This window comes from Lucilia cuprina, chromosome 4 (genome assembly GCF_022045245.1).
Source record: "Lucilia cuprina isolate Lc7/37 chromosome 4, ASM2204524v1, whole genome shotgun sequence".
In the NCBI taxonomy this organism is placed as follows: domain Eukaryota; kingdom Metazoa; phylum Arthropoda; class Insecta; order Diptera; family Calliphoridae; genus Lucilia; species Lucilia cuprina.
Window position 1 is genome coordinate 74,352,393 of NC_060952.1, and position 16,550 is coordinate 74,368,942.

At 34.4% G+C, this 16,550-nt stretch overlaps 1 protein-coding gene across 1 annotated transcript; it reads right to left on the reverse strand.

The window, feature by feature from the left end:
* Positions 1-685: 685 nt before the first annotated feature.
* LOC111689241 (modular serine protease-like) lies at positions 686-13,357 on the reverse strand. The gene is made up of 5 exons (XM_023451714.2): positions 13,130-13,357; positions 4,754-5,039; positions 3,935-4,671; positions 3,731-3,875; positions 686-1,138 (listed from the first exon to the last, which is right to left on the reverse strand). Exons 1-5 carry the CDS (start codon positions 13,197-13,199, stop codon positions 835-837), a joined length of 1,542 nt encoding a protein of 513 aa, XP_023307482.2. The 5' UTR covers positions 13,200-13,357; the 3' UTR covers positions 686-834.
* Between the last annotated feature and the right edge of the window lie 3,193 nt (positions 13,358-16,550).

The following is a 16,550-nucleotide window of genomic DNA, read 5'->3' on the forward strand; positions in this document are numbered from 1 at the left end:
ATTATGAAATGCAAGATAAAAGAAGCCATTTTACATGCATACTTACATACATACAAACATATTTTCAATTATACAATACAAATTAAATCAAAAATACATTTATAACTAAATAAAAGCAAAAAAAACTTTAAATAAATAAAAATATTTAGAGAAAGAAAAAGCAAAAACTGAAACAAAAACTTATTGTTGTATTTAACAATAATTTTACCGAAAGATTATAAACTAAACTTAAAAAGAAAAACATAAATTAAATGTAGTTTTCTTAGAAAAATAAAAAATTTTAAGTATTTGTATTACCTATAGAACACAAAAACAACAACAAAAAAACAAAGAAGAAAATCTTCAAAAAAATTAATAAAATAATTATAAATTTAATTAAATTAAACTATAAATAATAAAATAAAAACAAAATAAGCACTTGTATATTAACAAAACAAATAAAACAACAAAATTTTTAATGTAAATTCTTTTTTATTAAATTTTCAATTGAATTGATTAATAAAATAATTGAAATTGTGTAATTTTTATGTAAAATTTCATTTTAATCATGAAAACACATTCACATACACACACATTCACACAAAAATCACACATTATTTCAAAATACAAATACAATACATATATAAATATAAATATATAAATATATTTTTTATGTAAGTTATAAATTAATAGTATTAAATTTAAACTTATTATATAAAAAAACCTTAAAGAAAAAGAAATAAAAAAATAATTCACAATGAACAAAAAAAAGTTACTTAAATAAATGTCTTAAATATTAAAAATTTAATTCTTAACAGAGTGTGAATGCATTTTTTCACTCTCTGGGACTTTTACTTAAAGTAGATAATCATATTTCTTAATTTCACGATTAATAAATGGTATATAATTAAAAACATTGACATAGGTCAAGGCATTCCGACCATTGCTCTTAGTCTCTAGGCTGGCAATTAAATACTCCAAATAGATGCGTGAAGTGTCACGTATAACAGGACGACCGATATTCAATTTATTATCACTGTAGAAGGGAAATATATTACTCTGAGCTGTGGGCAAACAAATGGGTTTTAAGTTGTGCGAAAATTGGAAATAATTTACCACAACTAGAACGGCCAAATCTTGTGTTCGGTGCATGTTTTTACTAAAATAGAAAGAGAGAGAATATATACTTTTCTTTATTAAAATCGTTAGAAACATTTAAGTTATGAGTATAACCGAATATAGCATAAAAAGCCCAAATCGGGAGGTGCGGTTTTATAGGGACAAGATGAAATAATGGATAAATATGGGGATTATTTAGAAAAAATATGGCATTTGATTTTTACTTTTGTGGCGAAACATTTTACAAGAGGGCAGAGGAATTTACGTCTACTTCAAAGTTTTATTAGTAATTATACGTCAATTTTGACTTTCAAGACATTTTCTGTAGGGGAGTTTGTATGGGGGCTAGGTTCCAATGAGGCCTGATTAGTGTAAAAATCAGTAGAGTCATTAATCGTTCTATAAAACTAAGTTTTGCTGATTTTTATTGACATAATAGAACATTTAACGTAATTGTGAGCCTAAAGGCCCGATTCGGGGGGTACAGTTGTAAGAGGGCTAGGCGAAATAATGGACCGATTTCAACCATTTTCAATATCGTTCGTCCTTAAACCAAAAAAAAGAATATGCACCAAATTTCATCAAATTATCTTTATGAAAGCGAATTCTGAGCCGATTGGTATACTTTAAGGTGGTTCTGGTATTTTGGGTGTTACAAACATCAGCACAAACGCATAATACCCTCCCCACTATAGTGGTGTAAGATATACAAACACATTTGGTCCAAATTTCATGAAAATGTATTAAAAATTGCAGCCTGTACCTTACGCACTAGGTTTACATGGACATCCAGCCGGACAGACGGCCATATTGACTCAGGAAGTGGTTCTAAGACGATCGGTATAATTTATATGATGTGCCTTAAACACATCAGCACAGGATTAAGGTATATAAGCCTAGCGGTGACTTGTTTTTTTATCGTTTTCGAGACATCATATCTAAGAAACTGTTATACTCTGCATCTCTATAAGATGAAGTCCCTTTTTGTACCCACCATCAAAAAAAGATGGCGGGTAGGTATATTAATTTAGGCATTCTGTGTGTAACACATCGAAATATTCTTCATAGATCCCATAAAGTATATATATTCTGGGACCTTGTAAGATTATAAGACGATATAGTTATGTCCGTCCGTCCGTCTGTTGTTCACAAAAAATGAGATAGAGATATTAAATTTTCCCAATATATTCTCTATTAATCAGAAATTGTGTTGAAAATGGAAAAAATGTCAACTATTTCACATAGCCTAATACAAATGGTCTTATGTATGACGGACATAAGACCTAAATTGGTCATGCCAATTATTACATATTACTTTCTTAAAAATACGAGTACCGATATTAATTTTGACATGAAAATGATTTGAACCAAAATCGGTTTACAAAATTTTACTTGGATCGGTCTATAGTTGACACTACCAGTCATAAAAGGGCCTGTATGAATCAAAATCGTTCTACAAATTTTTAAGGAAATCGGTCTATAATTGACCCTAAGATCCACGCGCTCGAGTGTCTTTGCAGGTCTTAATACAAAAACTTGGGCTATCTAATATCTGGCCCAGTGATCACGTTGAGGAATCACAGGTAGCAATAATACTACTCCGACAGGCGGAAAAGTGCCGGTCGAATCAGATAAGATTTTCAAAGTCAATTGAACCAGTTATTGTCAAGACAAGTTGATTGGCATGTCCAAACATAAGCCGCGTAGCATGTACTAATATGAATTTCCTGAAGTAAGTGTTATACTAGAACAGTACTAGTCTCCTGTCAGATGGAGGATTCTTTCCCAATCGTTTACCAATTCCATCATTCTCTCCTCTCGATATTGGGTATTAAACCACAGCCACTACCTAGATCAAGAAGGAACTCTAACCAACTGACCAGCCAGGACAAAGTTCTGCACTCAACTTTCAACCTGTATTACCAGATTATTTGGCGTTCTAGTTCGACCACATGTCAAATCATTCCAGAAATAGGCCGGGGACACATTTAATCATAACCAGTTTATAGTCTCAGTATACTAGAGGTTTTGGTAGCACTTCTATACGCAGGAATTGCAATACATCAAGAGGGAATATATCATCAAGAAAATATGACCCTTGGGGATATACAAACGGATAGACAGGCATTGAATGTAATTACTTCAACTTGCAAATATGCGGTTCGACAAAGAATCAAAGCAGGACTGTGATGCACTTTTAACCAACTGGTTGGATTAAATTCGTGTTTGTCACTTCTGTACTCTCTGTAAACGATAGTGAATAGACTTTGTTTCAGTCAGTGGATATAGGTAGCTCTTAGTGGTTAGTTAAATAGCTATTTGGGATTTTCGAATCGGGACTGTCTCATCGAACTGCGGGGAAGTAACCCAGTAGTAGATTAAATGACCAGTTTTCGACTGTTGGCTTCTACCGTTGCGAATGGTTCACCAAAAACTTGTTACCGAATCCAATCAATTAGATTTTTACCTAATCCAACCTTGCAGTTTAAACACAAGTTAAATAGAGAGGGAGACAGAGCAGCTATTTGCGATTCGAAATCAAATTGATATTGATTCTAAAGCTATATAAAACTTAAACGTTGATCTGGAACTATAATAGAGAGTGTTACAAATATATCACATATTTACTTACATACTTATACTGGAAATATTGTGAATATCGGCGTTTGAAGTATGATATCCCTCAGCATAAGACTGATTGTAGAAACCTTGTACCAAACTATAGTAAACATGATCTGTATTATAATCACTATTGCGAATACGGAGGCAATTAGCAGCTGAAAAATAAATATATAATTAATATAAATTTCATGAAAATATGAAATCTTCGTCATACCAGTCAATACGATTTTAGGTGAAACAATAACTCCACTGCATATAGGATCATAAATGGGTACATAGTCTCGCCTTAATATAGTTACATCCCAAGGTTTTGTCACTTTGTCTTTCTGGTCATCGGTTAGGGTACCACAATCTGGCATACATTTTGTTTTGGAACGAGTCCATTCACCGTCAGTGTCACATTTAATTGAAGTGACACTTTTCTTCATTTGTTTTTCAATATAGCCGGGAGCACACGTAATATTGGCTACGGTACCGACTCGTAAATGATCTTTACAACTTACTGGTTTATTGTCGTAATAACAAGTAGCTAATGATGAAATGCCACGTGTAATAATGGAAGATGAACAATAGTTTTCTGAAATTGTGGGCTTTGGAGTGGTGTCTGGATATATGGTAGTTGATGTTGATATTGTTGTCGTTGTAGTAGTTGTAGTAGTGCTTGTAGTGACTTCTGGTTCAGGTCTAACAGTTGTGGGCATAGTAATGGTAATATTTGAACAAATACTGGCAATTTCATCGGAACCATCTCTACAATCTTTAATGCCATTACAAGCTGACAAACCGGGTACACAGGCCCCGTAACCACAACGGAAAGAATACTCGGGACATTTAAGAAAACTACATACTTGAACTATCTCATCGCTACCATCTAGACAATCTTCATGACCATCACATAACTTATCGTTGCTAATACATTCACCCGATTGACATTCCATGCTAGTGGGAAACCTATATTCAATTAAATATTTGTGTTAAAAATTTTATTTGATTTATCCTTTAATTTAGATTTTTTATTTAAATATAAACTTACACACAGCTTCCTTGTAATTCCTTTTCATAGTTTACTTTTGAATTACACAGGAACCTTGTCTCATCCGAGCCATCCACACAATTGACAACACCATTACACTTGAAGTTTCCTGTTATACAGGCACCATAAGCACACTGAAAGGCATAACTTGGACATGGTCTGAGTAAACACTCTTCAACGGTCTCATCCGATTTATCCTCACAATCATAGTTGCCATCACATAGTTCATCGGATTTAATGCACTGACCATTGTTACATTGCCATGAATATAAAGGACATCCTGCAACTGCAAGGTAGAAAGAAAAAACAATATATTATATACGAAGGATTTTGACATACATGTATCTGAACATTTAAGCTATAATGGACGGATTATTATTGGGGGGAAGAGGTTAGTATCCTCTCATATAAACTAAACACACAAATTTGTATATCTGAGAACTATGTATTAGAGTTAATATCTTTAAATTTCACATTTGGATAATAAGTTAACGGATAAATTAGATTCACCTATATGAATATAATAATAAAAATCTCCTTAATTTTTATTTAAACAATTTTTTTGTCAATATTAATATATAAGACAAAATATTTGTTTATCTGGATAACTATTAAAGCAAAAATTTTAAAATTTCGCAGGAAATTTTAAAGAACACTGGGCCTATTTCTACAATATTTAATATGCTTTGTCACGGAGACATGAATGTCGAGTGCTTTACGTAAGTACCTGTCCCGTACCATATCTAATTAACACCAACTCATTTCCAAAGCTTAGTCCCATAGTAACTCCTCTGTGGGGTATCTGTTGTTTTCGGCAACAGTACCGAACTTATCCCGAAATATTGACTATTATCATGCATCGGTCTTTTAACCGCCACTTACTCTCCCCGCGAATTTGCAATCTGTGCAAGGACTAAGCCAAACAGTAGACTGTAACCAATTTTTCAATCGCGGTCAGATTGGAGATATTGGCCACCTCTTTATACCCCGGGATTGCAATAACAGCAAGGTGGAGGCTTCACCAAGGTAACATGTTCCCCGGGGGGATGTCACGGACACAGACTGTCGAGAGTTTTAACGTGAGCACCTGCCGTGTCGGCCTTATCTCACGGTGGTCTTTTTCATCCACAGGGTAGACTTGAGAACGGTCTACCATCGCCCCTTTGTCTTCAATGAAGAACTCAAGTGGCAATTTTTGCACATTGGCTATGACCGGTCCATGCTGGAGTACTCGAGCTATCTAATCTCTTGTCAATGTAGTAACGTTGAAAGAAAACCACACTACTATGGCTCTGTTGATTCGGAAACAGCACCTAGAGACGTAACCGGTGGACCGAAGCACGATCCATCAATAAGCCGTCGACATTGTTTGAGTGACACGCTGTGGTAAGTCTGATATGAACAGAGTATACTCTGAACATATCTGGACAAGGAAGGAAAAATTAATTGGTATCACTTGTATATGATACCTTTCATCCATCATCATTCAACCCAGCACACATCTCATTTATTCGACACATTCATAAGAGAAAAACATACGACACACTCATTTAGATATACGGGTGGGTGAGGCCTGCATACCTCTACATTCACTCCGTATCATATACAATTGACTCCAACCCATTTCCAACGTTTAGTCCCACAGTCACTCCTCTGTGGGGTATCTGTTGTTTTCGGCAACAGTACCGAACTTATCCCGAAATATTGACCATTATCATGCATCAGTCTTTTAACCGCCACTTATACTCTCCCCGCGAATTTGGGTTCAACTAACAGCCACTACGTGGATCCCGAAGGAACCTCAACCAACTGACCAGCCAGGACAACGTCCTGCGGGCAACTGGCCACCCGTAGTACCAGATTATGCGGTGCTCTGGTCTGACCTCTGGCAATCTATGCAAGGACTAAGCCAAGCAGTAGACTGAGAACACCAATTTTTCAATCTCGGTCAGATTGGAGGTATTGGGCCCTCTTTATACCCCGGGATTGCAATAACACCAAGGCGGAGGTCTCGCCAAGGTAACATGCCCCCGGGGGGAATGTCACGGATACAGACTGTCGATAGTTTAACGTGAGCACCTGCCGTGTCGGCCTATCACACGGTGGTCTTTTTCATCCACTGGGTAGACTTGAGAACGGTCTACCATCGCCCCTTTGTCTTCAATGAAGACGCAGGTGGCAATTTTTGCACATTGGCTATGACCGGTACCATGCGCAAGTACTTTGCTGGAGTACTCGAGCTATCTAATCTCTTGCCAAAGTAGTCACGTTGTAAGACAACCACACTACTATGGCTCTGTTGAGTCGGCAACAGCACCTAGAGACGTAACCGGTGGACCGAAGCACGATCCATCAATAAGCCGTAGACATCGTTCTTACTCACAGTGACACGCTGTGGCAAGTCGAATATGAACAGAGTAAACTCTGAACATATCTGGACAAGGAAGGAAACTTAATCGGTATCTCTTGTATATGATATCTTTCATTCATAATCATTCAACCCAGCACACATCTCATTCATTCGACACATTCATAGAGAAAAACATACGACACATTCATTTAGGTATACGGGTGGGGTAAGGCCCGTATACCTCTACATTCATTCTTTATCATATACAATTGATACCAACTCATTTCCAAAGCTTAGTCCCACAGTCACTCCTCTGTGGGGTATCTGTTGATTGTCGGCAACAGCACCGAACCTTATCCCGAAATATTGACCATTATTATGCATCAGTCTTTTAACCGCCACTTATTCTCTTCCCGCGAATTTGGGTTCAACCAACAGCCACTACGTGGATCCCGAAGGAACCTCAACCAACTGACCAGCCAGGACATAGTCCTGCGGGCAACTGGCCACCCGTAGTACCAGATTATGCGGTGCTCTGATCAGACCTCTGGCAATCTATGCAAGGACTAAGCCAAGCAGTAGACTGAGACAACCAATTTTTCAATCCCGGTCAGATTGGAGGTATTGGGCCCTCTATATACCCCGGGAATGCAATAACACCAAGGCGGAGGTCTTCGCCAAGGTAACATGCCCCCGGGAGGAGTCACGGATACAATAGAAGATCGAATGCTAAATTTTATTGAATTATCTTTACAAAGGTTTACATGGAACGATAAATCGATTTAGAAAATGATACAAAGCCGATTGGTGTAATTAAAGGTAGGACCAATATTATTGTGCGTTACAAACATCACAAATCTCCCACTAAAGTGGTGTATGCTATAAATATGGGTGAGACAGGTCTCTTGAAATAATGTAACCCTGATGAGAGTAAGACGAGAAATTTCATTAAAACGAGCGTGTCTGCGGTTACGATTTCTGAGTGAACACACTGGATGACTGTGAAACTCTGAAACGTTTTTTCGCCTATATCAGGCATTCCTTAAAGTTAGATCTAAGTATCTTGGAAGTGATATTATTCCGGAAGTAACATTCCTAGAATGATGCGCACAACAGGCTTGATAGTGTCTTAGGTGATTCGAATTAGATGTAGTATACATCTTATCTAGTGGTGTTGGATATAAAATTTCGACAAAAAATAACTATTTAATTCTACAGAGCACGGTCCATAAAGAAGTCAAGCTTATATCGTACACAGAAGATTTACACAGAGGATTTAATGACCCATCAGTTTGGTAGGACACTTCCGAACTACCTATTTAACCAACCAGCGATTGTCCAGATGACTAGCTATTTTAACATGTGCTTTTCCCACGAAGAAGACAATCGTCACCCCATACATTACAAAGAGACAGATATAAAGTGACAGTTATTTTAACTCTCATTAACAAAGAGTACATCCATGACGAAAGACGAATTAGAATCAATCAAGCGTTTAGACTTTAGTGGATCATATTGATACTTTGTCGAACTGCTGGGTATATACTAATTGTCCAGATGACTAGCTATTTTAACATGTGCTTTTCCCACGAAGAAGACAATTGTCACCCCATACATTACAAAGAGACAGACTTAAAGTGACAGTTATTTTAACTCTCATTAACAAAGAGTACATTCATGACGAAAGACGAATTAGAATCAATCAAGCGTTTAGACTTAGTGGATCATATTGATACTTTGTCGAACTGCTGGGTATATACTAATTGTCCAGATGACTAGCTATTTTAACATGTGCTTTTCCCACGAAGAAGACAATCGTCACCCCATACATTACAAAGAGACAGACTTAAAGTGACAGTTATTTTAACTCTCATTAACAAAGAGTACATCCATGACGAAAGACGAATTAGAATCAATCAAGCGTTTAGACTTTAGTGGATCATATTGATACTTTGTCGAACTGCTGGGTACATAATAATTAATTTAAACTAATTAATTAAAAGAAAACTTATCAAAATAGTATTTATTATTCTAATCCTTAACCTCGTCGCTAGCAGTATCAGTTGAGAATTTCCGGAGACAATTCAAGTTTATCAAAAATTAATAAATAAACGAAATAATCTTAAACTCTTAAAAAATTTAATACTCTTAATTAAATTTGCAATGAATTTTTTTTTTTGGTTTGTATAAAAACAAGTTGTTTGTACTAGAAGAAATGTACATTAACTAAGAATTATTTTTATTTTAAGTATGTATCTATAAATTATAAGAAACTGGTTAAATGAGTTGCTGGTTTTTGAATACACGTTTACAGAGAAAAAAAAAGAAGATCCTTATAGACAAAGTTAGAGAAAAGGTCAATGTACTTACTTGTGTAGCATGTAACAGAAACAGAATACAAACTTAAAGTCCATTTTTATTACATACATATTTACTTCTTTATAAATACTAAAGTGTAAAAATTTACAGATGTTCAAACAGATCTTTATTTAAGCCACACATTTTTTCACAAAACCAGCAGATATTTGCAAACGGGTTTAACACAAAAAAGTTTTTTTGCTTTTACTGCTAACTGTCGTAAACATCTAAAACGTATTTTTATTTTAAAAAATTAAACAAGCGTTTTGTTTACAAACAAATAATACAAAAACAAAAGATGTTTTTATTTAATTAATTATATTTATGTATATAAAATATACATTTTTTTATTTCATCTCTCTCTTTATGCTCTTAAGGTTTTTTAGTAAAACTTTCTTTGTGCTCTTATCATTGACATTTAAACCTTAATTCCAGGGATGGGTATTATCAATTAATATGTTTAAAGCACGATAGGATCTAAACGTTAGGAATAATAGTTTAAACTGATTCTCATACATATAAAATTCTCTGCTAGCTTAAAAATAATTATGAAACTCCACAAAAACTGTTTTTTTCGTAAGCCTAGTTCCACAACTGACTTTTCATAATAAGTATAACATTAACGTTTACGACTTTGATAAGGGCTTTAGTCAAATATGAATTAAGCTCTTTAGAATTTGGTAGGTAAGTTGATAAAAGGATGTATAGAACATCAAATCCGATGAAATACACCTAGGCCAGTATCGGGTCAGTTCACATTATTTTTCAATATTCAGAAACTCAGTTTCCTGGATGTAATTCTTAAGAATCTTCCAATCAGTGTAAGCCAGCATGTTATTTCCGGAATAACATCACTTCCAATATATATATAGATGTAACTTCGACGAATATCTGACAGTGACAAAGAAAGTGCTTCATAGTTAAACTGTTCTCTCTACATGCTCTACACTCATCTGAATCCGCACGGCCAATTCAATTTTGCTCATTTTCAGGAGATTTATCGTCTTGTTCTTATCAGGGTCACCCCATAGGATCTTTGTGTTTCTACCCACTTTCATTATTCCAAGGCCTTATAGGATTTTCTCACCCATATTTTGAATTCAACTTTTATTATGTCGAATGGTTAAGAAATTGTCAGATTAACTACCTCGAGGTCCCTTTCTTTTAAAGCTATTACATTCGTCCTTTCGTTGACTCCCGAGTTGCCTGGTACCCATCTGATATTTACATCACCTTCGGGAGAGTATTCAGTTAAAGCTTTCTTACAATCCAATACGGCCTTGGATTTAATTTTATCACCTGATATAGCCCTAATTAATTCTGAATTAAAACATATAAGAAATTATAGTCAGACGGGAACGACCTCATGATACAAATACTTTATGATACAAATTTCATATACCCTATCCAATAAAGTGATGTTGTTATAGCAGCGACACGTGTTAATTCGGTATGCCTGTATTGATAATCCTTGGTCGTTGTTCGTGGAACTTCGAATCTGTCCGGTGCGAAGAACCGATTGTCGTGGGAACGACTAAAGTGATTATTTTTAAAAAGAAACCCTCTTTTCTGAAATTTTTACAACTATAAACTTGTTTTCTGTTAGAGGGGTTATAATGGAGGTTGAGTCATTTATAGACCGATAGATTTTGATATATTTGTTGCAAATTTTATCGCTTAAAGCATTAGGATTAGTTCTCAGGATCGATCCTCATTAATTGGTTAACTATTTCACTAACTATACTTGTTTATGTCGGATTCCATTACTGTGCTTTTATTTTGAGTTGAGTGTTAGAGAAATTTTCTAATGGGGATCTCCAAGTGCAATTATGGACCCATGAATATAAATAGAGCTTTTGTTTTATATAAAAACTCATTTATGTTGAACTTTATCCCTTTACTTATATTTTAAAAACAATTTTGATTTTTAAGCTGTTTTCCGGAGGCCGCTCTACGTAAATCGTTTCCAAAATTATTTGAATGTTTATGTAAACCAAACATATTGGCTTATGTAAACCTAACATAAGGAAGTACCGTAAGTATTGATTTTAAATAATTTCTTGTTTCATCTAGACCTCATACTACCGCACTGGAGCTCAACTACATTTGACAAGACATAAAAGATACTTTCGTAATGATCTACCCCTATTGACTTCAGCACTTAACAAACTCTTGTTTTGAAAATAACTGAACGTCGTCTATTCCCTTATAAATACTTGTCGAGACTTTCTCAGAAATGGTTCATAGTACACCCCATACCTATATTTTCTCTTTCGACTATACTTTCTTACTTGTTATACTCTACACTACTATAGTATGTTAGTCATACCTTAAGATATAACAATCAGTTCAGAATCAGATTTAGCTTTGTCCGTCCGTCCGTCTGTGTGTTCATGTAAACCATGTGTGCATGCTACAGTTGGCAATAATCCAGATAATTTAATGAAATATTCCACATACTCTGTGGTACATACAACCGCAAACCGCAAAAAGTAAACGGACTAACATTAGGAAAAATTCCTATATCTGAGAAACTATTACAGTTAGAATCTTAAAATTTTGCACGAATAACTTTAACATTCATGTAATTTGGCGGACTACCCATGAGGGAATCGACACCACCTCCCATATTAATTAAATACAAAAATTCGTTTATCTGGGAATCTGATAGAACTACATTTTAAAAACAAATTTAATAATCATCTGAACATTTTTAAAGAAAAATAGCGGACTTTCATCTAGTGGGGCGTTTAGATCCCCCATGTGAATAAAATATAAAATTCGTATATCTGAGAAACTATTAGAATCTTTAAATTTTACTTGAAGACCTTTGACAGTCATCTCAACATTTCGAGTATAACGGGCGGACTTCGAATGGGGTACTTCGTACCTCCCATATGAAATTTCGTTTAACTGGAAAACTAATAGAACTAGATTCTTTAAATATTGCACAAATTACTGTATGTATGAAGCCCATACATTATTAAGTAGAAAAATTCGTATATCTAAGACCCTATTAGAGATAGAATCTTCAAATTTTACATGAAGAACATTGACTAGACTAATATACTTTAATGTAGACGTTTATTCCTCTACCAACATTTTTGAAGGGTTGGACCATGTAAACAACCTAACTTCTTAAAACCCCTCTTTGATGAAAATATCTTTTTTTTTGTCAACAAATTTTTAACATATTCTGAAAATCAAATGAAAAGCTTTACAATTAAAAAAATAATTCACATTTTTAAGATTATCTTACTTGATTAAAATCTTATAATTAAAATCAATATTGATACATTTTACTTATTTATGTATTGTATATGTAGATTCTTTAAAAAAAAGTCAATTCTACTTAAATGGCACTGAGAAATTGGGGGTTTTACACATATGACAATTTCATTAATAAAAACTTTTATTAACAGCAGCAGCAGGAGTGTATGCAAATACACTTATGACGAATTAAATAAAAATGACCGATTAACACAAGAAATTAATTAATTATAATAAATGATTAAAAAGAATTGTAAATAAAAAAAGTATGAATATTTTCCAACTCTGACTGCAGACAATAATTTGTACTTTTATACACAAACACAAAATCGTGTCAATTGCAATTATTTAAACCTTAAATATATAGACTAACACTATTAACCAAAAATCAAACTTACAAGATCCACTAAACACCATTTGTATTGAAATTATAAAAATTGCATATTTAACTAAAACTCGTTGTTGCATTTTTAATTTTATTAAAAAAATAAATTTAGAAATTTAAATTCATTAACTTTTTTTTGCAAATTTTAAATTTAAACAAATTTTATTTGTAAAGAAAGAACTTTTTTTCGTACACTGATTAAAACTCGTCCGACCGTTAAAAGGCAACGGTATAGACTAAAATTATGTTTTCTTTTCGTATTGAGTTTCAAATTTACTTGTTAAGTTATAAAAAAAAATCGTACTCTTATTAAATATACAATTTACAATTTAATATATAAAACTAAAGAGAAGAGTAATTTATAAAATACTCTTAAATCGATAACTTGTATTAGCAATACTCTTTGTAATAAATTGTTGTACCCATAAATAAATACATTTTTAAATTGAGAATTACTTTGAGAAAGAAAAAATCTATGTTGCCACTTTTTCTCCTAAAAATGTATCTTTTGGATATTGTATCTAAAAGTTAATGGAATTATAGGGGATTTTTTTAACAGGGATTTTATGCAATAACGTTTAATGGTAACGCATTCTTCTTAAATGTTGTTTCAATTATTATTATACCCTACACCACTATAGTGGGGAGGTTATTATACGTTTGTGCTGATGTTTGTAACACAAAAATATATTTGTCCAATACCCACCTTAAAGTATACCGATCGATTCAGAATCATGTTTTGAGTCGATTAAGACATGTCCGTCCGTCCGTCCGTCCGTCCATCCGTCCGTCTATCCGGCTGGCTGGCTGTCCAGGTAAACCTTGTGCGCAAGGTACAGGCCGCAATTTTCAAGATAATTTGATGAAATTTGGATCAAACATGTTTTTTGGCACAGGGACGAAGCCTAAATCGGTCCAATATTTCACCTAGCCCCTATACAACCGTAACTCCCGATTTGGACTTTTTATTCCATAATTACGTCAAATATTCTATTATCTCTCTAAAAATTGGCATATATTAGTTTTATATAAGTATAAATGTCACTGCAAATTTTCGTAATGATCGGTCCTTATTTGAACCTAGCACCCATACAAAGCCCCCTTTAAAAAATGTCTTAAAAGTCTAAATTTGACTTGTAACCATTTGAATCGTAATGAAACTCAACAAAACTAACTTTTATTTAAAAATATATTCTTTTCCCAAACTTACCGAGGATCGACCCATATTTGACCTAATTGAGGTAAAATTCAACATAGAAGTTTCTTTATGAAAAATAAAAATTTTAAAAATATACTAATGTTGTAGGGTATTATATGGTCGGCCATGTCCAACTATACTTTCCTACTTGTTTTTCAAAATAAAATCTTATCTTATCAGCAATGGGGAACTCCCATTTCTTAGAAAATTAATTTACTTATTTATAATAAAAAAACAATACAGCATCAAAATAAACAGGTTTCCACTAAATTGACACTAATTTATGATTCACCTTATTAAAAATATGATAGACCATTACGATAAGCATCGTTCAGAAATAGTATGCATATATTTTTCCACTTTGATTCTTAATTACGATGATATGAATTTTTCAATACTGTCAACCAGATTTTCCGACTCGATTTTCGCCCATAAAAATGAAAAAAGTCTTGGAGGCTAGTGTTGCAGGGCCTAATATTTTTCCCGATGAGTTCTTAGTGTTGGATAGTTGCACAACCGAGGTTTCATCCTGACAACCACAAAATCTGCAAAGCTTCGATATGGCGTTTCCTATGATGAATTGATAATATCTGAGACCACAGTGTGTGCGTTAATATTCTGAGATTACTTTTGTTAAGCGATAACAGCTTTTGGGATTTCCCTTTTGATATCGTGATTAAGCGCTTAGTCTGTCTAAGCCCTGTTGTTGCTTTCTAGTGGCGATCAAATTCCGATTTGACCCACGATACGCATCTTTGTCTCACGTAACCTTGTGAGATACCAAAGAATGGTTAAAGGCCAATAAATGGTCGATAAGCGCAATCCGCCCATTTGTTGCCAGAATGACCTTCATGGTCGCGTACTCAACATATTGATAGTTTGTTGTGTTTACCCAGTACGTTCAATGAGGACACACAGTCCATCACAATACCCAACCTAACTTTATACGAAAGTAAGAAATTGATTGCAGCTTGGCTCAGACGTTATATAAATTCTCAGACCCTTAAACCTTCCCCTCAAACACTCTCTGGCACAGATGAAGATGGCGTAGATGTCCGCCTGAAAGATCGAGGGATATTTTCCCATGAAGATTGCCTTCTGGATGTTACGACCACAAATGCCTGCTCTAGTATTACCATATGTATGTTTGGACCCGTCAGTAAACCATACTTGATGCTGCCACTATGAATGATCAGCCCATTTGTTCCTATCAGGTATCACAACCAATGTTGGTGACCCACAATCATAGACGCGGATATATGGGCCATTTACGAATAGTTTGAATATACTTATATGCCCTTCCATGTCACCTGTTCTTAGACTGGCGATTTCCGGTAATCGAAACCTTACTTCTAGCTCTTTCCGTTTGGGCTCAATCGAGCATTCAACAGACAGACAGACGGACAGAAACAGCTATAACTAGACTGTCTGAAAATTTAAAATAAGGACCCAGAATATATATTTTTCTGAGTCTATGACCAATATTTCGCATATCTTCTTATATAAAAGAAGAGCTGAGTGTAGTGAGCTGAAGGAATTTAAGCTTTTTTACATCGAAAGTAATAAGAAATACTTCTGCAAGAAGTAGTGCTTTATGTGAACACCTACTGTATTGGCCTTATTTCATGGTGGTTTCTTTTAATTACTGAGAGGGCTTCTGTGGCGACTCACCACCGATCCATTGCTGCCCCGTTGTTCAACTGCCGAGATGCAAAAACAGATAGGTAGGATCTGTTGAATCGGCAACAGCTTTGTCCTTACCCACAGAGAACACACTGTGGTAAATGAAGTATGAACAGAGATTTCTCTGAACAAAACTTGACAAGGAATGTAAATGCAATGGTATCACTTGTATAAGAAACCTCAGGCATAGACGAATAAAGAACTCTTACTTGTTTTGTCTTCGCTTGCTACCAACAAATTTGACTGGTTACCCGGAGTTAAGCGTAAATGGGTTTGTCTGTTATTCTGTTAATCAAAGTTTTCAGTGGTTGTAGATCATAGAGCGCAAACGAGTCGAAAGAGTCGAAAGAATTCTCAACAAGGTTGACTATAAAATAATTGACAAGGAATCTGTTTACCTAGGTTTAGAGATGAGAACAATTGCAGAGACGATAGAAAACATATAATTACTTATTTCTTCCCCTATCTTTGCAACATTATTTATTGAAAAGCAGACCAAGCTGACTCTAGTGTCCGATTTTTTTCCTATCTTTGCAATACTATTTATTAAAGA